Here is a 25,578-nt window from a genome sequence, read left to right as displayed (position 1 = left end):
TGTTGATGAACTACACATCCCAGGATGCTTTGCATTAGTTTTGCTATGTGGCCATGCTGAAACTGATGCAAGAAATGCTGGGATGTGTAGTTCATCAACATCTGGAGGGCCGCATTTGCCCAGCCCTGAGTTACAGTATAGTAGTTAGTAACAACAGAGCTGGAATTAACAGTAGTTAAAGAAAATAACCATTTGTTATTTTTATAATAAATGTCTGAATAACTGCAACATTGTGATATCACAGTACAGCCACTATAAACTATAAATATTTTACTTCCATTTACTAACATTAGTGTCATATCTACTGCTCCACATTTATAGAAATCGCCTCAGTGCGTCTACTTAAACTGGAGCATCGAATTAGCACAGCAGCCGATTATCGATAGATTGCGCATGCACAAGGCCCGTAGAACGCATGTGCAAGGAAGTTCTGCGATGAAAGCCTGCTACTTTTTTTTGATCGCTGACCGTACGCAAGGTGATTGACAGGAAGTAGGCGTCTAGGGGTGGTAACCGGCCGCTGCATGGGAGTGCCAAAATAGAAAACGCTAGGCGTGCCAGAAAATAAGCTGGTAGTGACAGGAAAAACACTTGGTGTACTCAAACATTTTAGGTGAGGGTGTGTGACGTCAGCAACAGGCCGAATATGCCCGTCTTCATTGTGCCCAATGAAAAAAAAAAAATCATTCAATGGTGAGCGGCTTACAAATGGTTCTGAAGGTTTTTGCATGGCTGCAAATAGATCAAGTCGCAAGGTGGGATTTCACTCTAGCAGGGCACCGTCTGTCTGAATGCTGGCCATGCCATCAGGTCTGAATCGGTCCCTAAGAGCTTTATTGTTATAATATATTTGGGGTCTGCTTTTGGTATCTACAAACAGAATGACCAGCTTATCAAAGCTACCATCAGTAGGATATGCACCCTCTTAATACACACACACACACACACACACACACACACACACACACACACACACACACATATATACATATATATACATATATATATATGTATATATGTGGAAGGATTATACTTACTATACTACACAATGAATCACAAGTTGAGAACCCTTGACAGAAGGAAGATCATATAAGTGATACAGATGGAGCCGCCATCAGCAAGCCTGCCAGATAGCATGTGCTGGCGTGGACGGCGGACTGGGACGAGCAAGCGCCCCCATCAGTGGAGCGGTGATCGGCAGCTTTATGGAGACGAGCAGGCAGCGGGGCCGGCTGCTGCAGGCAAGCAAGGAGCGGGAAAGACGGGTGGAGGGCTCCGACAGAACGGCGCGCACGAGCGTCTTATGCGCACGCGCCCCCTTCTGTCGGAGGACAGCGGCTCAAATGAGAGCTGCTCCATCTGTATATGTGATGCAAATATTCGCTTTCTAATACATAGCCTGAATATATCTGTGGGAAAAAGTAGATTTTCCTGACATCATCACTCCCTGTACTCATCCTATTAAATTGTATTGTTGGGTAATCATGCCCTGGGAGCAAAAGAAGAGGATTGTAGGTTTCCGGTAAGCAGCACAGCACCCAGATGTGATAAGCACATGCTGCACAGGTACAGGTCCTGGACAGAGGGAAGGTCTGTCCCGATTATCTTCTCTGCGGTTCTGACTACCTTTTGGAGTCTGCATTTGTCTCTTTCGCTGGCGGAGCCGTACCAGACCAGTATTGAGGAGCACAGTACACAATTGCAGAGTAGAAGAGGAGCAGAAGCTTCTGTGGGATGTTGAACTTCCTCAGTTGCCTAAGGAAGAACAGCCTCTGCTGCACTTTTCCAACAATAGTATCAGTGTTGGGCCCCCATTTAAGGTCCCGGGAGATTGTGGTTCCTAGGAACTTGAAGGAGTCCACTAGAGACACCACACTGTCAGCAATTGTTAGCGGAGGAACACCAACAGCCTTCTTCCTAAAGTCCACTACCATCTCAATGGTTTTGAGTGGATTGAGCTCTAGATGGTTGCTGCTGCATTTCTTGTAGGCCGATTCGTCCCCGTCCTTGATAAGGCCAATGACTGTAGTGTCATCTGCAAATTTGATTATCTTTACTGATTTACTGTGTTTGAGGTGCAGTCGTTGGTGTACAGGGAGAAGAGCAGGGGTTAGAGTACACAGCCCTGGGGGGCTCCTGTGCTGATGGGCCGCACTTGGGAGGTGAATTCCCCCGCTTTCACAACTTGTTTTCTATCATTCAGAAAGTCCACAATCCAACTTTCTGAATGATAGAAAACAAGTTGTGAAAGCGGGGGAATACATGGACATTATTGTAAAATATATGCTTATTTTAGAGGTATCGTTCACATTGTATACTGTGCATATATTGGGCCAGATGTAATGAAGTCCACATTTGCAGCCGTGCAGTCCGCTGAACTCAGACTTCATTACATCTTCAGATTTCATTACATGGCCATTATACAACTATATTGTATTCACTGCAAATATGTATACAGTGGTTCCAAAACTGTGTGCCAGGGCACCCTGAGGTGTCTCAAAACAGTTGCAGGGGTGCCTAGGGTTGGTGGTCCAGGACCAATTCAAATTATTTATGGTCAATGTAACAGGAAAAACTAGTGCTAATGTCTACCAATCAGAAAATATGTGTATAAACAGAAATTAATCCTGTCCCTCACCACATTACGGACCCGAAGGATGTCATAGTAATACAAATCTACTTACGTTTGTTTTGGTCTACTATACAGTAGCTATATAGTTGGATGCAGTGCACTAATCCTTCTCTGAAGAAGCTATTCAATCGTACACAGGCCCTTATTCAGGCTGACTGGCAAGTCTGCGAATTTCGCAGGCTTGTAAGTCCACCAGTCACAGCCTACCGCACGCACAGCTGCCTCCCCCCCCCCCCCCCCCCCACACACACACACACTCACACGGTGCTATTACCCGCAGGCATGTGAAAGGATTATTTGCATACTCCATGTCCATTCCCAGCCTTGCGTTCGGACACGAAGACATTCAATGACCATCGAATGATTTTTCAAGTGCTCTTTGGTGTCTTACATCTGCGAATGCCTGTGCGGGAAGCGGGCGGGCAGCTGACATCCGCTGACGTTAGATGCCCGCCTGCCGCACCATTGGGGAATTACCATGAGAATGCCCAGCGTTTTCATGGGAACGCCCAGAAAATGCTGGGCATTCCCATGGGCGAATTCCGTGGCCCACAAACCCACGCACCCCGCCCGCGTTGATGTGCGCGAGCGCCAGTGAATAATCTATTCGCCGTGGCCGCTCGCACACATTTACTGCACATGCGCATAACTGACTATGCGCATGCTCAGTCGCAAAACATTGCTCCTATGCACGAACACGCAGGGGAGTGAATCAACGTGAATAAGGGCCACAGTACACTAATACTGCCCAAGCTATTCAGCCACAGTGCACCGGTTCTGTCCAAGCTATAGAAGCCAATAGGATGGTAGCATGTATTGTATAATTGTGGCTGTGGCTCCTGCTCAAACACTTGCTGTGAGAAGGGCATACTATAGCCAGGGGGTATTCTGTAAGCTGCCTTTACTGCTGTATTGTCACTCTGTATGCAGGTAAAGTATCACAAGAACCATCTGCCAAAAAGCTACACTTAAGCCCCGTACACACAGGGGAGATATATTGCTCAGTTTCTCCTTTTCTCTGGTCGCTGATGAAAGGGAACCTCTGCCGGGCGGTGCCGCAGAGGTAATCAGCTGGTGGCAGGAGCAAGAACCTGCGACCAGTGATTAGAACGGGGCTGAAAACGGGAGCATGCACCCGGCGATTTATCCCCTGGGGCACACTCCCATCACTGGCAATATGGTAGCCAGCGACCATACTTCCAGCGATTTCAGCCCCTATGGCCCCCGTGTGTACACAGCTTTACGGTTTCACATGATGAGCAACAGCAGCTCAAGTGTAATTGAATCGACCCTTTAACATGCTCTTACACAGCATTACTTACTTTTGTTCTCTGTTTTCTTAAAGTATTTTGTAAACTCAATCCCAGTGATTGTTTTAAAGAACTGAATTTCCATTTCACAATGTGCAGGTTTTGTCTGCACCTTCTTCTGAACATCGACATCGGCGTCGTTACTACTGGTCCCCTGAAATGACTGTCTATAAAAAAAAAAAAAGAGGATCATAAATGAAACAATTATCATCTATTTCTAAAGCACCAACATATTCAGCAGCGCTGCAAGGAGTAAAGAAACATAAAGGGCTTTCATTAAATGATCTGTCTTATTTACCACAAGGATGAGGCAATAGGACTTTGCTGCAAGGGCTTGCCCCCAATATACAGGGCTGGTTTGATAAATAAATTAACAAGACCTCTTATTGCAGAAGTTATTTGTACATACAGATGTAGGCACGCGGGTACCAGTTTACCATGTGCCTAGTCGCACCCACCATTCAGGCAGCTGGGCTGCCGCTTAATAGATTTTTGTTGGGTCACCTGTGCGGGTATGAGTCATTGGGTCGACCCATATTAGGTCGACATGCATTGGGTCAACCACAAAAGTTCGACATTGGTTAAGTCGATACAAGAAATAGGTGGACATGGCTAAGGTCGACAGGGTTGGAAGATCGACACAAGCATTAGGTTGACAATCGCTAGTTCGACAGTCAAAAGGTCGACATGCGTGTTTCACATTTTTTTTGTCCAGAATGTCTACATGGTCGACGTGGACACCATCAAAGTGTACCACTACGTTCAAAATGCCGCGATACACTTGACACACTATTCTATTCTCCCTCCACGCCTTAGTGGATGGTGGGGCATGAAATACGGCCTGTCAGCGTGTCAAAGAAAATGGAAAAACTCATGTCGACCTTTTGACTGTTGACCTAATGCTTATGTCAACCTTCCAAACCTGTCGACCTAAGCCATGTCGACTTTCAGTGGCCAACCCAATGCATGTCGAACTAATACAAGTCGACCTTATGACCGTATACCATTGGTGCGACTATGATGCGTGCGCATTATGCCGCACATGTCGCACCAGCGAAAAACTGTATCACGATGTACATGGCTACATCTATATTCTTATAATCATTAGTACAAACCTTTTTCACGGTACAGATTCTTGTCTAATAATTTGTTTCCATGGTACCCCAAGACATCTAGAGCCAGATGCACTAAGCTTCAAAAGTGATCAAATGGAGAGTGATAAACAGCCAGCCAATCAGCTCCTACACTTGCTTCGCCACATGCTGTGTTTGAAAAATGTCAGGCAGGAGCTGATTGGCTGGCTGTTTATCACTATCCATTTTATCACTTTTGAAGCTTAGCGCATCTGGCCCCTAATCCGGTATAGAGGAAATCCGTGTCAAGAACCTAAAGCCAGAACATGACAGCATGAGGAACTTCACTGAACACTGTGTACAGTAGGTAGCGAACCGCCTTCAGCCTAAGTGTTTCTTCATGCTCCACCTAGATAGAAATCACATTACATGCGCAAACACCAAACATCGGGGAAGGAACCGAGTTTGGTCCAAAAAGGCCTCATAGTGCTCTACAGGAAAGGCAGCTGGCTATAAGGAATAACTTGTGAAGCTGTTGTAGGAATCTCATTAGAATGGGTGCTGCCCTAACTGTTAGTCCTAGCAACAACATGTAGGGAATGCTGAACACAGAATGCACAGCTTCCCACTTTGTAGGAAAACTACTGCACACCCAGTGATATAGGACCCAGAGTTCCACTGCTATAGAGAATCTTCTGTAGCACACTGTGTGACTCTATGTAACAATACTTGTGGGCATTGTTACAAAATTCTAAGGGTATTGTTCAAAGTAAATCCCATTTTGGTGGAATACAACAAAACACTTTCACAAACACATACCGCTCTTCTAGAAATCTAGACTAAGCTGTCAATTTAGACTCTGGCAATTGTACTAGCAAAAATGGTGACGTAGCTCATAATTTCATTTTTGCACCGATCAATATTTGGCAGACAAATAGCATCAATACTAACAAGCTCTTCTTGATGTAGGCACTGGAATGGAAGGCAATTTCTCTCTTATTCTCCTTGTACCGTTCTTTCAGTTCAGTAATTTCCCGAGTCAGAGATGAAATTAAATTATCATGCCTCTCAATTTGTTTCTCCATCTTCACCATAAGCTAGTAAGAAAAGAAACATTTAGCTATTTAATAGCGATTCACTCTTTGTACAAGAACAACATTCATTGGTTACATTGTTATGCTAACTAGACACAAATACTATACACAAGGTATATCGGGCACAATAATATAGGACTCTTATTGGTATGCAAATAACCACAGCCGTAATTATATAATTATGCTGCTCCCAGGTGAAAATAAATTCAACCAAATAAATCAAAAAGAGAAAAAAGAGAGCGCACTGTGTTGATCTAACAAATTTAATATGTATATATAACAAAAGGGGAAATATCAATTGATAATACACATAACCATACATATAGAATAAAATTACTAAAAACAATAATATGCGATATCCAGCATTAATGATGGGGTATCCAATCAATATTGCAACAATTTATTTCGGATTATTAGCAGCATAGTCCCATCACCTGAAATAAATCAGCTCTGTGCATGTGTCTATGAATTAGACTTGTACGAGTTAGCTCCTGATAGAGTATGAAAGTTCATATGCCTCTCAAGGGAAGATGTTATTGACGGGGGATTTTTCCTCGTCCGCTACTACCGGCGGGGCTCAGTTGACAGTCCATCTTCCGTCTCCCTCTGGATGTTTGGTGCGAGGGCAGAGACGTCTCAAAGAAGCTTCTGAGGAAACCGTTGTGTGTGTAGGATGGAGAAACGCGTCAAGCCTGTCATTTACCTCCAGCATTGCTCTGCAAAATCTTCCCTGACTCAGCTCCAGCCTTGCACCTTCAAACCGTTTTTCCAGGATTACCGCAGGAAAGGCCGCCCACTGTGAGTGACCTGCGGGGAACTCTCAGCGTGATATTACATCAGGCCGGTGAGTGAGACGTCTCTTCCCTCGCACCAAACATCCAGAGGGCAACGGGAGACGGGAGATGGACTGTCTGCTTCCGAGGGTGGCTCTCATCACAACTGAGCCCCGCCGGTAGTAGCGGATGAGGAAAAATCCCCCCTCAATAACATCTTCCCTTGACACCTCACACAGCTGTAGCGGGACTGGTAATTATAAATCAAATGGAACTCTATCTTTAAAATCTAAAAAGGCATATGAACTTTCATACTCTATCAGGAGCTAACTCGTACAAGTCTAATTCATAGACATATGCACAGAGCTGATTTATTTCAGGTGATGGGACTATGCTGCTAATAATCCGAAATAAATTGTTTCAATATTGATTGGATACCCCATCATTAATGCTGGATATCGCATATTATTGTTTTTAGTAATTTTATTCTATATGTACGGTTATGTGTATTATCAATTGATATTTCCCCTTTTTTTATATATACATATTAAATTTGTTAGATCAGCACAGTGCGCTCTCTTTTTTCTCGTTATGCTAACTAGGCAGTTGGTATATTATAACTGAAAGATGTACCTGGGAAGAAAGGGCACCATGGAAAATGTCCGATTCCAGACTTAAGGTACCTATTTATTCAGGTTTTCTCTGTCACTAAAATATCTGACACTTATGAGACATTTTTCATTTATACCCTTTTTCCACTGCGGACCCAGAAAAATGGCTGTCAGAAATAAACTATTGTCCTAAATCCCAGGTTAATACGCCATCACATTCAAAAACTTTTGATTCTAAAGGCAGTGGATAAGGGGTATAAAGTTACTTCCAGGATAATTTTTTGAAGCTGATATTTTTAAACCACTATCCTTATTAAAATAAATACACAAAATAATTATGTGTCTGCTATTTAAAAAAAAAAAGAAGATGTTCCCTATCTGTAACCACATATGGTTATCATGGTGTATAAAACGACCAATCTGCAGCAAAAAAGCAGCGATTACCATTTCGACACTACATAAAAAAAACAAGTACAGTAAGGAGCAGCAGTGGTTGTTCCTGATTGGCTGCCAGACCGCGAGCTCCTATTGGCTGGTGACCAAAAGATTTCAAATAGCTGTGGGCCCGCTTTGAAGACAGCCTGGCTGCCCACCGCTCTCTGCCTAGCTGTCAGACTGCTTCAATTCAGCTAAGTGGGTTTTCCAATGTGCCCGCTGCAAACCCTGCCGGTGCTGACTCCTCATGTGGCCACAAGCATGTAAATCCCCTTGGCAACGAGCATGCAACCCCCTTGGCAATGGGCATAAAACCTCTTTGGCAACAAGCATGAAACACCCTTGACAACTAGCATGAAACCTCCTTGGCATCGAGTATGTAACCCCTGTCATTGAGAAAGAACCCCCTAGCAATGAGCATGTAGGTAAGCGGCACTTATGTAGCAAAATATGTAATGGGCGCCATAGTGTGTGGAATATGTTTAATGGACATCACAGTGTGTGGAACATGTTTAGTGGGCATCACAGTGTGTGGCATATGTATAATGGAGCACGGTCGCCGCATTGGGGGGGGGGGGGGGGGGGCTCTTCAAAAAATCTCCCTCAGGGTGCTAGTAGCCTCAAGCAGGCCCTGGTCACTAGCATTCCTTCTCTTCTGTATATCTGCAACTAATACGACCTCTTTATTATATGCCAGTCACTACTATGCCCTCTGTATTGTATATCCATAACATGTATACCCCATATATTGTATGTATGTGGTGTGTCCCTTTATATTGTACATTTCACTTGTCTGCCTACAGTATTGTACAACAGTCACTAGTGTGCCCTCTGTTTGTACACCTACTAAGCATTATTTATGTACACCTTTCAGAAGTATATCATGTATATATGTCACTAATTCTGTATGCCATATTTATATTGAACACCACATTGTGCAGCCACTGCTTTGTACAGCTGTAACCAGAGTGCCCTCTGCATTGTACACCTGTAACCAGTGTGCACACTGCATTGTACACCTGTAACCAGTGTGCCTGCTGCAGGTGCACACCTGTAACCAGTGTGCAATCAGCATTATACACCCGTTACCAGTGTGCCTGCTGCATTATACACCCGTTACCTGTGTGGCCAGTAGAGTACACATCACTCATGTGCTTTGCATTTTTAGGGTTACATAACTATCCTTTTAATAAAGGACACATGAATTATATAATTGGATGGCTGATAAACACCAGCTCTGTAATATATACATCTGACAAAGGAGCTAACTGCACTCATAGCTGTGTTCAGCCACGCCCACGCCTCTCAGACCACGCCCATCGTTTCCGCGCTCCCCACCCCCAGGCTTCCAATGCACACCCGCCCCGCCTCCTCGCGCACCTCCAGCTTCCGCACCACAGCTGCAGAACCCGCACACCTCACCTATCGCCGCTGCCTCCAGTTCAAAAATGAGCGCGCTGCGTGTAAGGGAATCGGCGGCTGCGCAGTGACATGGAGCGGGGATGTCGCGTCTCCGGCCTCCTGTGCTGCGTACAGGCGATGCTTCTCCGGCGCCCCGATAGTTACTCACACACAGACAGATACAAAGCCGGCACCGGTATAATAATCACCCGATACGGGTGTACTATACTTACTCATGTGTGGGACTACAAGTCCCGGCATGCCCCGCGCTGCCAACTTGTAGTGGACAGCAAGGCATGCCGGGAGTTGTAGTCGCGCACCAGCTGGATGCAGACGTACAGCGGATATAGCGCGCGCACTGCGTGACGTCTTTCCGGTGTGAGCACCGACTTGGGAACGGAACGTCTCCGTCTGGCGCGTGTTTCCGCAGGGAAGGGTTTCCTTGGTGCACGGGAGCAGTGTGAGTGTACAATGTGCTTCTCCTGTTCTCTACTGACTACTTGATATATATATTACCGTATTTCTGGTGGTTCTTTATATGCACTGCGGCGTGTCATTCTGTATTTGCAGGCTGCTGTTTCCTCCCAGTAGCGTCTGTACGTGACAGCATGTGCTCCCACCCATGTTCCCTTATTACAGTAATTTCATGGCAATATCTTGAGATGCCCTCCTGCTGAGCTCTTACCCCTTACAGATCTGGCACTTACGGTCACATGTGAAATAGGGAGTCCCATGACCCATGTGCGCTTTTATAGCCTTTGCTGACCATGTGACAGGGTACTGTAGTTACATATACATTTGTATACTAATGATGTGGATATGACTTGGGCTGTGCTAAAATTATAAAGAAACTCTGATCACTGGCACTAGGATATGCTGTTGTGTGCAGTCTGAAAGGGCTTTACCTGCCAATATTCCAGGTCCAGCCTGAGATCTGAAGGAGGTCGGACCTTGCATTGACGTAGGTTGGAACAAAGTACAAAAACCTTGGTTGCACCTAACATACAGTATTGGTGGAAAAGAGGTATTTGAGAGTCCGCCACCAACTGCACTTTTGGAAGTGTCAAGACCCTAATGAAGCCTGGTGCACAATATTGCTGGTCATACACTAGACCAATTTATATCCTAATAGTTGGTTGGACTTTGCTCACAAACCCAGGAAAATGTATAAGAATTTTCAGTCAAATTGTTTAAAGGCACATACACACTGGAGGACTTTAATGTGAAAGCCGCTCAGTTTTCTCTTCTGAGCGGCTTTCAGCATGAAAGCCGACCAGTGTGGGTACTTGTTTCCTAGCAGGGCGCCCACGTAGCTATTTGCTTTGTGGGCTAGTCTGCATAGTGAAATTGCATCACATGGCTTTTTGTGCCTTGCGATGCGATCTCAGTAGTTTATTTACTGCACCCTGAGTGAAATCGCATCTGAAATGAGATCTCAGTAGTTCACATGGTAAAACACCTAAAACAGCACGTCACCCCGAAGCGTGGCGAGCGCAGCGGAATGAATCCTCTGACCTTTTCATACCCCCACTATCCACGTCGGTGTGGAGTTGATTTTATATAGTGTGGTGATTGTACGTGGATTACCATTTGAACTACTGAGATCTCATCTGATCACATCTCACGCCACAAAATAGGGCCATGCGATGCGATTTCACTCAGGGTGCAGTGAATAAATTAACTGCTGAGCGTACGTAGGAAATCTGGGCGCCCTGCTAGGAAACAAATACCCCAGTGGGTACAGAGCAGCAGTGAGCGCTACTGCGTGCTCCGGCTTCATCATCGCTGCCGGCCACAGCTCATCTGCTGGTATTGCCAGCAGATGAGCGGCTTTGTATAGCACTGTGCTATGGAAAACACTCTGCCCCGAGCTGACAGCGCCGGGCAGGGGGGAAAGCCTCTCAATGTGTACAGGGCAGCGGTGAGCGTTGCTGCATGCTCCCACATCATTGCTGCTGCCGCCACTCATCTGCTGGTATTGCCAGCAGATGAGCGGCTTTGAATAGCGCTGCACTATGGAAAGCCGTCCGCCCCCTGCTGACTGTGCAGGGTATGGGGACAGCTGCTCAGTGTGTATGCATTGAGCAGCTTTCCCCCCAGCAATGACAGCAGTCATCGCTGTCCATACATGCTGGGCAAAATCGCCCATTGTGAATGGACCTTAAATCAAACCGATTCAACAAAAGTTGCTCTAGTGAATGACCAGCTTTAGGCAGCCATGAAGCATCAAGCTTCCCTGCTAAAATGGATTGATAAGTACCATATTTTTTTATGTATCTTGCATTAATTTGGAAAATACAAGCATTTAAACGGATTAGGTGGTGTGCTGGTCTTTCTTTCTTGCCAGAAGTTGTTTTACATGTGTGTTTATTTATTTTTTTCCCATGGCAGTTCAGCAATACAATATACATTATTTGAATCCTCAGTGTGCAGTTTCTCTTCCTTCCATTAAGGCAGGGAGTTCAGCTCCATCTCCAACACTCCCGTGAAGCTCCGCCCCATGCTTTATTGGCATGCATTCTACTATATTGTAAAACAAGGATGACCATCGATGGTTCCCTTGCTGATGGTTTTACCCCAGTGAGGTTACCCCCAATGATGGCAACCTTCAATGGGTAATCCATAGATGACCATCCCTGGAAGGTAGTAGATTAGCTACTTGTTTCCTAGCACGGCGCCCACGATATTCAGTCGTATGGCATTGTACTCAATTTAAAATTGTATACATACAATTTTTAATTGTATAAGCACCTTAATAGGTGCTTACAATGTTAAATGCACCCCCACGCCACCGCCACTATCAATGGCAATATGAAGCATGGCGAGCGCAGCGGTACGCGTCCTCCGACCTTTTCATACCCCCACTATCCACGTAGGCGTGGAGTTGATTTTATATAGCGCGGCGAGCCACCGAGCCCGAAGCGTAGCGAGCGGACACGCATTACTTCACATGTATTCCGCGTCCCCTCGCGGGGCTCGCTGCGCTCGCCACACTATATAAAATCAACTCCACGCCGATGTGGATAGTGGGGGTATGAAAAGGTCGAGGACGTGTACTGCTGCGCTCGCCACTCTTTGGGTTGGCATTGATAGTACGGGTGGCGTGGAGGTGCTTTTAACATTGTAAGCACCTATTACGGTGCTTATACAATTATTTATCTTATAGGGGGCACATTAAATATTGAAAACACCCATAAGGGTGCTTATACAATTTAAAATCGTATACCATAGTATATGCAATACAATGGCATACAATTCGATGGTATACAATTTAAAATTGTATAACATCGGCTAACATCATATCGCATACCATCGTATGCCTTATGGTATGTGATGCGATGGGCGCCGTGCAAGGAAACAAGTACCGTAGATTATAAACATTATGGTTAGTTTGTGTAACAGTTTGTGGAGAGTTGCAGCAAAATTTTTGAATATTCATTATTAACCTGTAGAATTGAGCTGGACAGAAGAAAACATCTTTTAATTTTATTTATTTTTTATTTAAAGCTTGATAATATTTGTGTGAGTCATGGAGACCACCCTGAAACGTTTATATGTTGGTGGAATCGGTCCTACTGTCACGGATGCGGAACTTGTAGACAGGTTTGGTAAATTTGGAAAGGTGGATGATGTGGACATCATTTCCAGGAAAGATGAACAAGGTATGGAGCTCGGAAAGAATGAAGTCCTTTATTATATTTCCATTTATTTAACGGTTTTGTTGTATGCTTTGCAATTTTTGAACCCGGTACAAGTCCTTATGTTTTTGAGAAAACAAGATCCAAAAAGAACAACGGGTTTAGCGCCTTAAAATCAGGAGAAAAATGTGACCTGACATGCTGGCTCGGAATCTCTGAACTAAGATCACTTACCGTTGCCACTGAAGACATTAAAATCTGTACAAATGAAATGCTTAACCTCACTTACTCCACATTGTCTCCTCCCAACTGCTATGTGCATTACTGTGTCTCCAAGATACTATATCCACTTCTCACTTTTGCTTCTTTGCTGTGTTTACATGGTTTCCCAAAATGGTATGCACCTTTCTTTTTATTTGCAATTGAGCACAAGAGCAAATAGTTGTGCCAGGCGATTTGACCAAACCTGTAAAATGTATTCTTCTCAACCAAATTGTGTACTGTTATTTGGTGTATCCCGCATTGTAATATGCTGTATTGTTTGCTTTCAGGAAACCCCATAAAGACCTTTGCTTACTTGAACATCAACATTTCAGACACAGATCTGAAAAAATGTAGGTATTTTTCTGTTCTATTTGAATTAAGCTGTAACCGGCCTTATGTTGGGTCTTTTGGTGTTACAGCCAATGCTGGCTGTGGCTATATGGCCCATGCTGTATTAACATCCTATAATAGATCTATAATCTAACTTTGTAACTTATGAACATTTTTTTTTTTTTTTTTTTAGGTGTGTCTACTCTAAACAAAGCCAAGTGGAAAGGAGGAGTATTACAAATTGAAATAGCCAAGGAAAGCTTCTTACATAGGTAAGATTATACTGTATTTTGCACCTATGTCTCAAAGCATGCATCATCGGAAGTTGGTTCTGTACATGTCACTGGTCTCCACAATCACCACATCTCAGTCCTCTGGAAAGTGGTGGAATGGAAGGGTTGGGCCTGATACTTCTGTGGAATCTGCTTGATGCTATAATGTCTGCATGGTCCAGAATCTCTAAGGCAGGCATGTCCAAACTATGGCCCTCCAGCTGTTGTGAAACTACAAATTCCATCATGCCTTGCCAGTTTTGCTGTTAGGGAATGCTAAAACTATGGCAAGGCATGCTGGGATGTGTAGTTTAACAGCTGGAGGGTCGACACTTTGGACATGCCTGCTGTAAGGGATGTTTCTTCTCATACCTTGCTGAATATACACCATATATAGGTCAGGCTGTTCTGGGTGTAAAGGTGGTCCAAACTGTTGCTAAAAGTCAGGGAGCGCTATGGTGTGCAGCACAATAATTACCACTTATTTCTTATAGCAATGTAAAAAATTTATTAAAAAAAAATAAAAAATCAACATTAACAATACATATATGTGCACTTCATAAGTCTTTCATTTTGCAATTGCAAGACAAAAGCGGACAAGACTCACAACATTTAACATGGAGAGGCTTTTATAGAGCTTAATTCTGCTGATATGAGGCTGGATTGGAAAGTCATTCAAAGCAATAGTTACTTTGTTTTAAGCAAGGCTTTTTATAGTTACCAGTCCCGCATAGTTGGAAGAAACAGGTCTCAAAGTGGTGTGTCCGGCTTAATTAGTGTCCATGCTCTTAGGTAAACAGTTTACCTCTGTAGATTGAGAGGAGCTCTCCTATTTTGTATGGAGAGAAGATGGAAAGCTCTGCAGCACCAATAAGTCCAACAGCTGCTCTAGTCAGTAGTGGCAGCGATATTCTGCGGTGATTAGATCTGACAATCAGTGGTCGGCAACAAAACGCGTTTCTCCGCCTTAAGGTCAGCGGCTTCCTCAGTTGTGAGCAGATTTCTAAGCCATTTAGACCACTTAGAAAATGGGCAATAATCGCCCGAGGGGAAGAGCCACATTACAAAGTGTTCTGTGGTCAGTAAATTGTGTTTGGCATTTTCTTTTCAGGTTGTCACAAGAGAGACAAGCAGCCAAAGAGAAAGAGAAGCCAAAAGTTCAAAGTGATTTGCGGCATGACGTGATGCAGTCCCTACAGAAAGCCGGAGTAACAAACTTCCAGATGAAGGCTGCTGTACCAGGCACTGAAGTTCCAAATCATAAGGTAGATATTCAAGATACCCCTATGGTCTTTATATGCTTTTTATACCCTGTATGATTATATTAACCAGACTGCATCGGGCTAGCCAGTTATCAGATATGGTTTTAGGTTTGCTTTTCCAGTTGGCGGTAGGTGTCCTGCTGCCTAGTTGGAATGTGGAAGTTCTCTTCCCACTAATAAAGCTGCAGAATGTCATAAGACATTGACAAGGTAGGCATGTGACATATCAAACGCATATTTTCATAAGAAACACTATGGTCGCTATCTTTAATCATTCTCGAGTTTTACCTGAGTTTTCTTTTGCATATACTTGGTTACCTACCCTAAACAATTTTCCCTACTCCCACATATGTGTAGACACTGGAGCAATTACTTATGGACTGCCCTGTATAATTCATTTTAAGGTCATTTCTAGAAATGTACAAGAACTTTATCTAGAGATTTTCATTTTCAAATCTGTTCTACAAATGTGTCCTCATACATCTAACTTTGGTAACTTTGTTTTTTGCCAAAAAATGAGTTTAAATCGCTACGCAATGTGGCAAAGAAGAATCAGGAGACTGCTGATTTGATATTCTCCTTTTATTTGGGCGTGCCAAGAGGGTTATATTAGCGTGACTGCGGCTAAGATTTATAAGGACACCTCTCTAATCCATATTTTTGGGTTAGAAACCAAAATGGCAAACGTGCTCCCCACCCCCTCCCTCTTGCCACCGCTGTCAGCCGGATAGAGAGGCAGGCAGTAGATATCAAAACTCCTATTCAAATTAATGGCCGGCCGGTAATTCATTTCAAATGGGTTTTTTTTTTTTTACTCTCCTGCCGATACCGCAGCCTGTTCCCTGCCAGCAGCTCCCCAGTAGTCCTTTTACTTGATATTATATGTAAAAGTGGCACAACAAGTGCCGAATCGTATGTGAGCTGCCAGGGAAGCTCAAGGCAAATAGAGTGCATCTTGTCCTTGGAACAAGTTGACCTAGTGCATAGTGGTATACATATAGCACCAGCATGCTTTACAGTAACGGATCTAGAACAACAGAAGACGTTTGTATTATCCGGATTGGCTTATCTTTATATAAATCAAGAGACGATAATACAGGAGAATTTTATTTTTCAGAAATGTATTTTTACATTTTTTTTAAATGTATTTTTCAATTTCATTTTTTTTCTTTTTCAGAATTGGGTGGTCAGCAAGTTTGGGAGAGTGCTGCCTGTTGTACATTTGAAGGGAAGCAAACAGAGCAAGATATCCTTTTCTGTTATATAGCTAAATACCAGATGAATGTGATGTATTTAGTCTATAGATTGATCACGCTTTTATCCCAGTCATATTAAAACTCTATAAGGTATATACCTTTAAAGTGTATAGAACTACTACAATCCTGAAAAATAATCGCTTTACCATGAGCTATTATAATATCCTTTTGTGAAGTGGCCATTGCTCGGTTGTACTGTGCAGTATATTGTGACTGCAAATTAACTTTTTTTTTTTTATTATTATTATTATTATTATTATTATTATTATATTTATTAACCCTTTGAGTGCCAAGTGAATTTGTCAAAATTGGTGTGAAAATTGAAAAGCAAACCTTTTTATTCATTGTAATGACCTGTAATGTTTACCTTTTTATAGAAAATATAATCTTTTTTTACACATTTCTTATTTGAATTTATATATCAAATGTGAGCGACTGGCATATTTAGTCGATATTTTGCAAATTTCTCACTGAGCTGTTGGCACTGAAAGGGTTACGCAGAATGTAAGAATGTAAAAGGGTATTAAATAGAACTGATTTTTCCTAGGTTATTATGAACGGTCAAATCAGTGAGGGTGACTTCTGAAAGCTATCGGTGTGTCTTGCAGTTATCGTCATACCATTAAAAGAAATCTTTTTGCAGGCTGTCTGTTTCCATAAAGCTGGCTGTGGATGCACAGTATCTATAACCTTTTTTATGGTATACATATGTATAAGCCGATTTCTCCTGACCTCAGTCTTAAAATAATACATCCTCTGCTGTGTCTGTCCAGTACAGACATATTAGTAACTCATGGAAACTGCAGTTCTCATAAGACCAGTGTTGTAAGTCTCAATTAAGTTATTTTTTTTTTTTGCATGTAACGGTTTATGGACTCATAAAATGTACAGTTGCTGCTATATTTTAATGTCATCCATATTATACATTTTTTTTTTTTTCATATTAAATTTTATTGAGATTTTCAAATAAAAGACAGGGATTATTCATAAACAAAGCTGCACATAATACAATCGACTTTTTTTTTTTTTAAGGATGGTGGGGGGGGGGGGGAGGGAAGGGGGGGGGAGGGATGTTTAGGGAAGGTACAAATACACATTAATATATTCTATTCACAAATGTCACATACAAATGGAAACTGCTTAGGGCTTATTTTATTTTTAAGGCAGCATTATGGCAATTAGGTTGTAGTAGGTAGTTAATTAAAGAGGCACCGAGAAGGACATCCCATAGGGAACTTATTTGAAGGGGGGAATCCATTAATCATTCTGGGCTGGGGAGTGGAGAGCTGAGGTGTCAATGATTGGGCTATATCCTCTCGGAAGGCCCATATTATACATTTTTGATCTTCCTTTACTCAAGCCAACATCATGAAATATGATCCATCAAAGTATTGCCACAACATAAAAAAATTAGATGACCAAACACTTGAGCCGACTCCTGTATCCCAGCTGACTTGGCACCTGGAAGGGGGTGATGATGAGATGAGCAGAAAACGCAGGGGAGAGTTTCCAGCATTTAAAAGTGCAAAGAAGAAAATAAAAGGGGGTACGTACCCAGACACACCTGAGATTCGCAATAGAGTGAAATGTGCAAGAACATCGCAAGTCTCTGCCCAGACTAGAGAGGTGCACACAGCAGAGATCAGCAGAGATCCTCCCAAGGTGAAAAACCATGGACGCTTGACGGAGTGGAGTGTGAATAGCATGTCTGATGGGGAGTATGACTCTGAGGAAGATCTCCAAGCTGTTCTAGAAAGAGAAGAAACCGCAAAACTGGGTGATAAATATGATGAAGATTCTAATATAGAAGTGGTAACTGAATCTTTCAAGATGAGCTACAAAACTCACTGGTCAGAAGAGCAGGAGAAGAAATCCAAATGTAGCACTCTGGATGACTATGACTCTGCAGATACTGATGAGATCATCACGGTATCAAAAACTGCACAGAACTGTAACCGTGTCGGTAAGGAGTCAAAAAGTAAGACTCTTGTAAAAGAGAAGCTGGCCATTCCTAAAAAGCAAAATGATAAACTGGGGTCCACAGATGCCTATAGCCCAAAAGGCACAAAGAAACGGAAGGAAACCATAAATAGTCAACCAGACATACTGAGTAATGACTCTGCAACAGACAGCAGTGAATCTTTCACAGATGAGGAGTATGAATCCATGTTTAAGAACTGCTATCGACTAGACCTGTCAATTGGAGATTTGGAGGCACTAGCCAAAGGAGCCAACGATAGTGATAATATAGATGAAAATAGTGAACCCGACTGTTACTCTGACAATACTGATAGCATAGTGGGTACGAAACCTGTCCAGAGTGACTTTACTAAGAAGACCATAACGGAAAGTTCACAACCTGAAAAACTTTCTACTCAAAAGAAGAAAATAAATAGCAAGCAGGACTCTAAAGATATCAATGGAATAAAGAATAAACGGAAGTCTGGAGATGTAAATCTGAAAGATCTAGAACCGGGTAAAAGTAGACGCCACTCTAGTACAGACAGCCATGATTCCTGCTCAGATGTATCTGAATACAAATCCATGAATGAAAACTGCAGTGTGGTAAATCCTAAGGTGGTGTCGGCAAAAGAAACTAAGGAGTCCTCCATAGCTGATGTCAAGACTAAAGGTGGAAATGTTAAAACCCCAGTATGCGATCATATTAATAGCCACTCTGTAATGCAAACTGTTAAAACCCCAAATAACAGGAAAGGAATTGAGCCAGAAGACATTGTGGCCTCCATTTTAGATGATGATGATGATGATGATGATGATGGTAGTGCCAGTGAACAACCAAAGAAGAAAAAAAGTAAAGTATCTCCAATTAAACCTCCAGCATTTAAAGGGCTGGCATCTCTCTTGTCACCAGCGACCTCTAATGAGCTAACAACCTCCATTTGTTCATTGTCGAACTCTTCCACAAAGTCTTGTCCTCAGGCCAAAGCTGTTATGCAGGTCAACAATGCGATTAACGCAAGTGTCGGTGAAGGTAAAAAGACAGCAAAACTGCTTTCAAACTCCAAAGGGAATAGTGTACAGGAACAGTCTAAAGTTCTCAAGAAGAAGCTACTTAAAGTGAAGGCCAAAAGTAGTAGTAGTAATAGCAGCAGCAGTGATGAGGATTCCAGCTCTTCCACATCAGGAGCTGGCAATCCTAATGTTTTCTTGAGCAGCACCTCAGTGCAAAAGACCAGTTCAAAAGCCAAACAGCTGCAGGACAATCAGAAGCGTTTGGCAGCAATGGAGGAAAGGAGAAAAGAGCGAGAGCTGCAGAAACAGACCATTAAAGGAGCTCTGCTTCAGCTGGTGAGCACTGCTTTCTGAGGCTTGTAATGTTTGGTTGAGCTGCAGTTTTTATTTAGAGCGATTATGCAGGACTTCACAACTGCAGACCTTTTTGGATTTGTCACATAATCTATGCCGGGGAGCGTGTTTATTTAAGAACCGCAATGTTAAGAGCCATGTGTTGCCTGTGGGGAAAAATGCACAGTGCAGTATTGGCTTTGCTTATACAATGCAGTGTGTGTGTGTGTGTGTGATGGCCAATTTGTCTGAAATAAGCATGCTCCATCTGTACATATATTCAGCAATAAGCTTGGATAACTATTCATTGTTCTTAGTAAATTATGCAAAGTGCAATAGACAAGTGCAGAGTAAGAAAGGACCAGGATATTTGGGTTGATGTATCCAACAGTGAAAAGAGTGGTAAAGTTTACCAGGTGGTTAAGTTGCCTATAGCATCCAATCATTGTAACATTGCCAAGTACAAGCTGATTGGATGATATGGGCAATTTGACTTCGCCACTTGTGCACTTTTTTCACTGCTCGATACATTAACGGTTCTTTAAAATATCAGTAAATGTTTAAGATGTCACTAATTTGTACTGTAGGAACACAGGGCTTTGTTACAAAAGCTTGCAATCTGCATTGTTCTGTTATCAAAATGACTGACTGCACAGGATTGCTGGTGGAACATGTTACCCCTATTCACTCCCTTAGGAGTTGAATTTAGAAAAATCCTTTCTTAAGCCCCGTACACACGGGGGAGATATATTGCTCAGCCATATATTGCTCAGTTTCTCCTTTTCAGGCGGTGCTGCAGAGGTAATCAGCTGGTCGCAGGAGCAAGCTCCTGCGACCAGCGATTAGAACGGGGCTGAAAACGGGAGCGCGCACTCGGCATATTCCCATCACTGGCAATATTGTCGCCTGCGACCATATTTCCAGCGATTTCGGCCCCTATCGCCCTGGTGTGTACACAGCTTCAGTGGGTGGCTAAAAATAACGATCACCTGTTCCAGGTCTCCCAGCAAGTACTCAGTCACATTTTCGAGATCACAGTAGTGATGAATTGTGAATGGCAGTTGGACATTTTGCCACAAAGGAAGCAACCAATCTCAAAGCCAAGATTTGTGGTTTACGGACCAAGATCTTTAATTTGGTATACTGTATTTATAGAAATGTTACTCATAGCATTTGTTGTCTTGCTAATAACATATAGATAGCAGTTTGTATTTGTGACTCAAACATCTGCACAGTAAGATAATGTATACACTTGTATTAGGCAGTAGTAGTGTTTGTGCTGCTGCCAGTGTTATACAGAAATGGGAGGGGTAACATGATCGCTTGAATCTGGTTGGTTTGGGCACTTGTATTCTTCAAAAAGTTTGATACATCACCCTATGTATACTAAATGATCATCATAAACTATTTGAATGATGCCGCTTGTGGTGAAATGCAGAGTTGAACTAACAAGTTGAATCATAAGGAAATAATCCAACTTTATCTATTGTGACCTTTTGTTCAGGATTCCCATTCCTCAAAGAAAAGCCAACACCTTGTGTTCAATTCTGAGTCTGAGACAGAAAGCGAGAGAGAAGAGAACGCAAGAGCCATTAACAAACGAAGCTCACACAGTGATGAAGTAAGAGCACTGATAAATCAGATGGCTAGTAAACCAAGAGGAGATAGAATATTAAATTACTGTACACAGCTACAAAATAAGATTTTGATTTTTTTTTTATATCTTATTCATGTAGAAGTCAAAACCCGTAACGGTCAAACTATTTGAAAGCAGCGGGGAAGAGTCTGACGATGAAGATGAGGAAAGATTTGAAATCAAAGCTCAGTATGAAGGAAAGTCTGGCGAGAAGGTCAGTTGTATCCCTAAAATTAAAAATTTTGTGAAGACATGCACAATGGCGGTCAACATTTATGCATGTTATGTTCTGCAAGGAAGGGTTTTATGAAATTTTTATTTTAATGCATTTTTTTCTCTCATTATAATTGTTCGGATTCCTTCTCTTTATAAATCTGCAGCTCATGCAGTTGCAATCCCGCTTTGGAACCGATGAACGATTCAAAATGAACTCCATGTTCTTAGAGAGCAGCAGCGAGGATGAGGACGACGCAGGTAAATATAGCTGACGCCAGAACTTGCTTCATTCTGTACAAAATTCACTGCGTTAATATCTGGGCCAGAGCAGATTCCACAGGCTTCTAGAATGTGACATACTTTAGTATAACCCCAATGTGTACAAAGCCTTAGAACCACACTTTTATTTTGCAATTGAACTATAAAAACTTCCAATAAAGTTGGATGGAAATCTGCAACTGTTTGCTCCACATCCTAACATTTCCTAATTATTCACCCTCCTCTTTCCTTCCCTTCATCTTCTCCACTCTTTTCATCACCCTTTTGTTCAACTAATGTTTCATATTTTGCATGATACACTTCCCTCATTAAGGGGTATTCAATCCTGGATTCCGACTGTTGGAACGTTCCGACAGAATCCTGGCCTGTTTTTCACCCAGTTCGACATGTGGATTTCAATGTGGCGCAAAAAAGGGGGCGTGCAGTGAAAACAACTGTGTATTGTTGAGAATCTGTCGCGAATTCGACAAATCACGGCCGTTTCCGGCAAAACAGTTCCAACTGGTTTTAAAGTCTGATCTATTCTGTCGATCAGCCTTTGATGCTGTCGGAAACAACAGCATTGAATAGGCGATGGGCGCTTTTTCCCCTGATGAAAATAGCACCCGGTATTGAATATCCCCCTAGGTCTTCATTCATGTTCTATTGCTCACAATGGGACTTGTTGAAAAACGATTTCCTTAGAGCATTTCATGTGTTTTATGCCACTAATGATAGTAGAGTTGTCTGTGACACTTTTTTTGTCAAAAACAAGTTCTGGTCCAGTTAAAGACTCTGCCACACACAATGGGCCTGATCCAGAACCATGCGCAGAGCTGCGGAAATTGCTATTCTGCGCATGCGTGAGACCTGAAACTGAATCTGGCTCACAGCTAGAGGGCAACTGGTAATGTACGAGTGCATTGCTGTGTAGTGCAGTGCTCGCACTTTAGCGATGCGCCCACATATTTTGTGGGCACATCGCGGGGAAAGTACCTGGCGAGTGGAAAGCCTTGCGCCCACATATTTTGTGGGCACATCGCGGGGAAAGTACCTGGCGAGTGGAAAGCCTTGCCCTGTGTTAAGTCTTGCAAAGTTATAATGGAGTCAATATCAGTTACAATATAAAAGGGTCAAATTATTCGGCCCAGTCTCCCATGCATCCTAGCATTGCCACAAAGATGCATTTTCTGTAAAAAGAAAAAAACTCAAAGTTCTGGAGTTGCACGGGATCTGGAGGCTCCCCCATAGCACGGTACTTCCAGCTGTGCCATACTTCTGTTACATTCTCCTCTCATCTCTTTCTATCTGTTGGGCTCGAGCGATGCATTGTTCTTGGACCTTTTCCCAGAGCGTATTTTTATTTGTTTTATAAGAAGTTATTTGCAGTTTTCTAGTACTCAGTCAGTATTCCTTTTCTGATCGCTCTTCTATCTGTCTGCTAGTAAAACATGGATCCACATATTACCCAAAGTTCAGCCTGTCCAAAACAGATTCCCCCTAATTCCCCTTCCAATTCCCCTTCCAATCTCTCTCCCAGGCATGTCTGGTGTGCCTTTGACAAACAGCTACATTACACCCTTCTCTTACCTGAAATTTAACCAAAAGATCATTCCATAATCTGCTCCCTTCTCAGTCACAGCATCAACTTCTATTGCTATAACTTATTTACCTGCTTCATTCCTTCCTAAATGCTGTAGCAAGATTGTTCTTCCTCACTTGCATCTACTCTATTTTGGCTCCTATATCCACCAGAATCCAATTCAGGTTCCTTTCCTTCACCTACAGTGGCCTCAACACCAACACTTTGGGGCAGATTTATTAAGCCGGTGAAGTGATAACGTGGCTGGTTTTTATCACCGGCCAATCTGTGAAGTTACAGGCTTGTTTGAAAAATGACAGGTAGGAGCTGATTGGCCGGTGATAAAAAAAAATAGACACTTTATTACTTCACTAAGCTTAATAAATCTACCCCTTTGTTTCATACGTATTCTTCCTACTGGTCTTGGCTCTACCTACTATTTGTTCAACTCGTCTGTCAATTCTGTCTACAAGTCTCCCTTTCTGCCTAACACTTACAGAAACCTCTACTGTGTCAGAACAGACTTACCCCAGGTTAACTCTCTTTGAAAGTCTATAGGTGGCCATACATCAGAAAGATATTGTACCCAATCACACAATCTCAACTGATTGTAAGATGGATTGTATGCAGATTGTGTGCACATCTTATGTACATAATCATACAATCAATCAGCAGATGGATTGTATGCAGATTGTGTGCACATCTTGTGTACACAATCATGCAGTAGATGGATTGTATGACTGATTGTATGATCGATTGTGTGTAGATTGTGTGTCCAAAAACCACCAAGGACTGCCGGGGATTTCAAGGGAAATTGTACACAATCATGAGCACAATCGATCTTAAGATCGATCTTTCTGATGTATGGCCAGCTTATCTCTTCAAAAGACATTACCTTACTCACAATGGTGAACATTCACTCTTGTCCTCACATTCTCCTTCTAATAACTGTATTCTTCTTGTCATTAGATGGTAAGCGCTCTCTCTCTCATGAACAGTAGTTTTCTTCTCTTTGCCATGTCTGTCTAATGCCCTGTAAATCGGTGATTGTAATAATTATGCCATAGCAACATATTAAGGGGGTATTCCATCCCAGCCGAGTTTTTTTTTCAATCCCTTTTCACCCGTTTGAGTACATTTTTGCCCATGCCATTTCTTTAATTGGGCAAGTCAAATTCACCCTAAAAAAAAAAGTGTAGCTTTTTTACCTGGTGAAAAATTCGTCAGGGATTGAGTACCACCCTAAAATATTGTTTCAATAAATTATTTGGCTAATTTTTTTTTTTTTTGGTTGTGTTAAATATGCTTTTAGAACATTTATTTTTCTTTCATCTGTTTCGCTTTATTCATTCTTTTCTATATTAACTATATTAAATTCATTGACCTTTTTAATCACAATGATTTGAATGTTAGGGGTTTTTGTTTTGTTTAGTATAAATTAATATATATTAAAAAAATGTATTCTTTATTTTATTCATACAGAAGATCTGGAAAAATCACAAGGAGTTAATGAAGACCATGACCTATCAGTAGAGAAGAAGAAAAATCTGGACATCCTGCAAAGTGTCCTGAGTATTAACCTGGAGCCAACGCCAGTGAGCAAGAAGGCAGCCAAAGCGAAAGAGTTCAAGTAAGATGGATGTGTTTTGTGGAATAAAACTAAGAAGTGTGATATTGATTAAGAGCTAAGCGATAGATGTCTTTTACTCGAGAATAAGTAATTTGTCTGTGCAGCGTCTGTTTAGCGTTACCAAGATATGGTATTACAGAAATCCTCAACTGCCCTTACACTTGTGAGATTTTGTCAGATTTCACCCAATTCAGGTGGATTGGGTCAAGAGATTGATCCTCCTGCACATAGGCTAAATCTCGAGTCAATCAGGTCCAACTTGTTGGACAAGTGTAAGTAGGCCTCTTTGGCTCTGGTTCCATCCTGGGGAGGGTCTAATGACTTCTTTTGTAAAGGAAGTTAAGGTAGCAGAGGAAAATCAGATTTGGATGGTAAATAGGATGATTGGTAAATAGGGGCTCTGAAGGGCTGCAGTTAAGCTGTGTACACATGGAGCCATATGATCGCTGGCAATATATTGCTAGCAATCATATTGCTCAGTGTTTTCCGTTTTCATCAGCGACCAGAGATGGTCGCTGATGAAAATGACACACTGCCAGGAGAAGAGGCAGGGGAAGTCGCTGGTTGGCGGAGCAAGCTCCTCCGACCAGTGACCATTA

The 25,578-nt window shown here is 42.5% G+C and overlaps 2 protein-coding genes across 11 annotated transcripts in view; one reads left to right on the top strand and one right to left on the bottom strand.

Annotated features, from left to right (window-relative positions):
- The window catches only part of CENPP (centromere protein P), a 245,147-nt gene extending 235,223 nt beyond the window's left edge, over positions 1-9,924 (bottom strand). For 6 of the 10 annotated variants that reach the window (XR_014454320.1, XR_014454321.1, XM_083156146.1 and 3 more), the window contains exons 1-3: positions 9,563-9,694; positions 5,967-6,112; positions 3,955-4,109 (exon numbers count right to left, since the gene is read on the bottom strand). Coding sequence is in view for 8 of the 10 variants with exons in the window: in XM_083156146.1 (XP_083012272.1) it covers positions 3,955-4,109; positions 5,967-6,109 (298 nt within the window). In the remaining 2 variants the exon portion in view is untranslated. The other 4 variants (XM_083156143.1, XM_083156142.1, XM_083156141.1 and 1 more) reach the window with 4 other exon arrangements.
- The window catches only part of NOL8 (nucleolar protein 8), a 36,826-nt gene continuing 20,881 nt past the window's right edge, over positions 9,634-25,578 (top strand). The window contains exons 1-11 of the mRNA XM_083156149.1: positions 9,634-9,789; positions 12,837-12,991; positions 13,519-13,581; positions 13,755-13,833; positions 14,945-15,098; positions 16,273-16,341; positions 17,717-19,660; positions 21,162-21,278; positions 21,394-21,507; positions 21,674-21,767; positions 24,832-24,979. Of these exons, the coding sequence (XP_083012275.1) occupies positions 12,859-12,991; positions 13,519-13,581; positions 13,755-13,833; positions 14,945-15,098; positions 16,273-16,341; positions 17,717-19,660; positions 21,162-21,278; positions 21,394-21,507; positions 21,674-21,767; positions 24,832-24,979 (2,915 nt within the window). The 5' untranslated portion in view covers positions 9,634-9,789; positions 12,837-12,858. The remainder of the gene's footprint in view (positions 9,790-12,836; positions 12,992-13,518; positions 13,582-13,754; positions 13,834-14,944; positions 15,099-16,272; positions 16,342-17,716; positions 19,661-21,161; positions 21,279-21,393; positions 21,508-21,673; positions 21,768-24,831; positions 24,980-25,578) is intronic.

The sequence above is a fragment of the Crinia signifera genome, chromosome 8 (genome assembly GCF_055691185.1).
Source record: "Crinia signifera chromosome 8, ASM5569118v1, whole genome shotgun sequence".
Classification (NCBI taxonomy): Eukaryota; Metazoa; Chordata; class Amphibia; order Anura; family Myobatrachidae; genus Crinia; species Crinia signifera.
The sequence above is the reverse complement of the archived record's forward strand: the minus strand, read 5'-3'. Positions and strand labels throughout refer to the sequence as shown.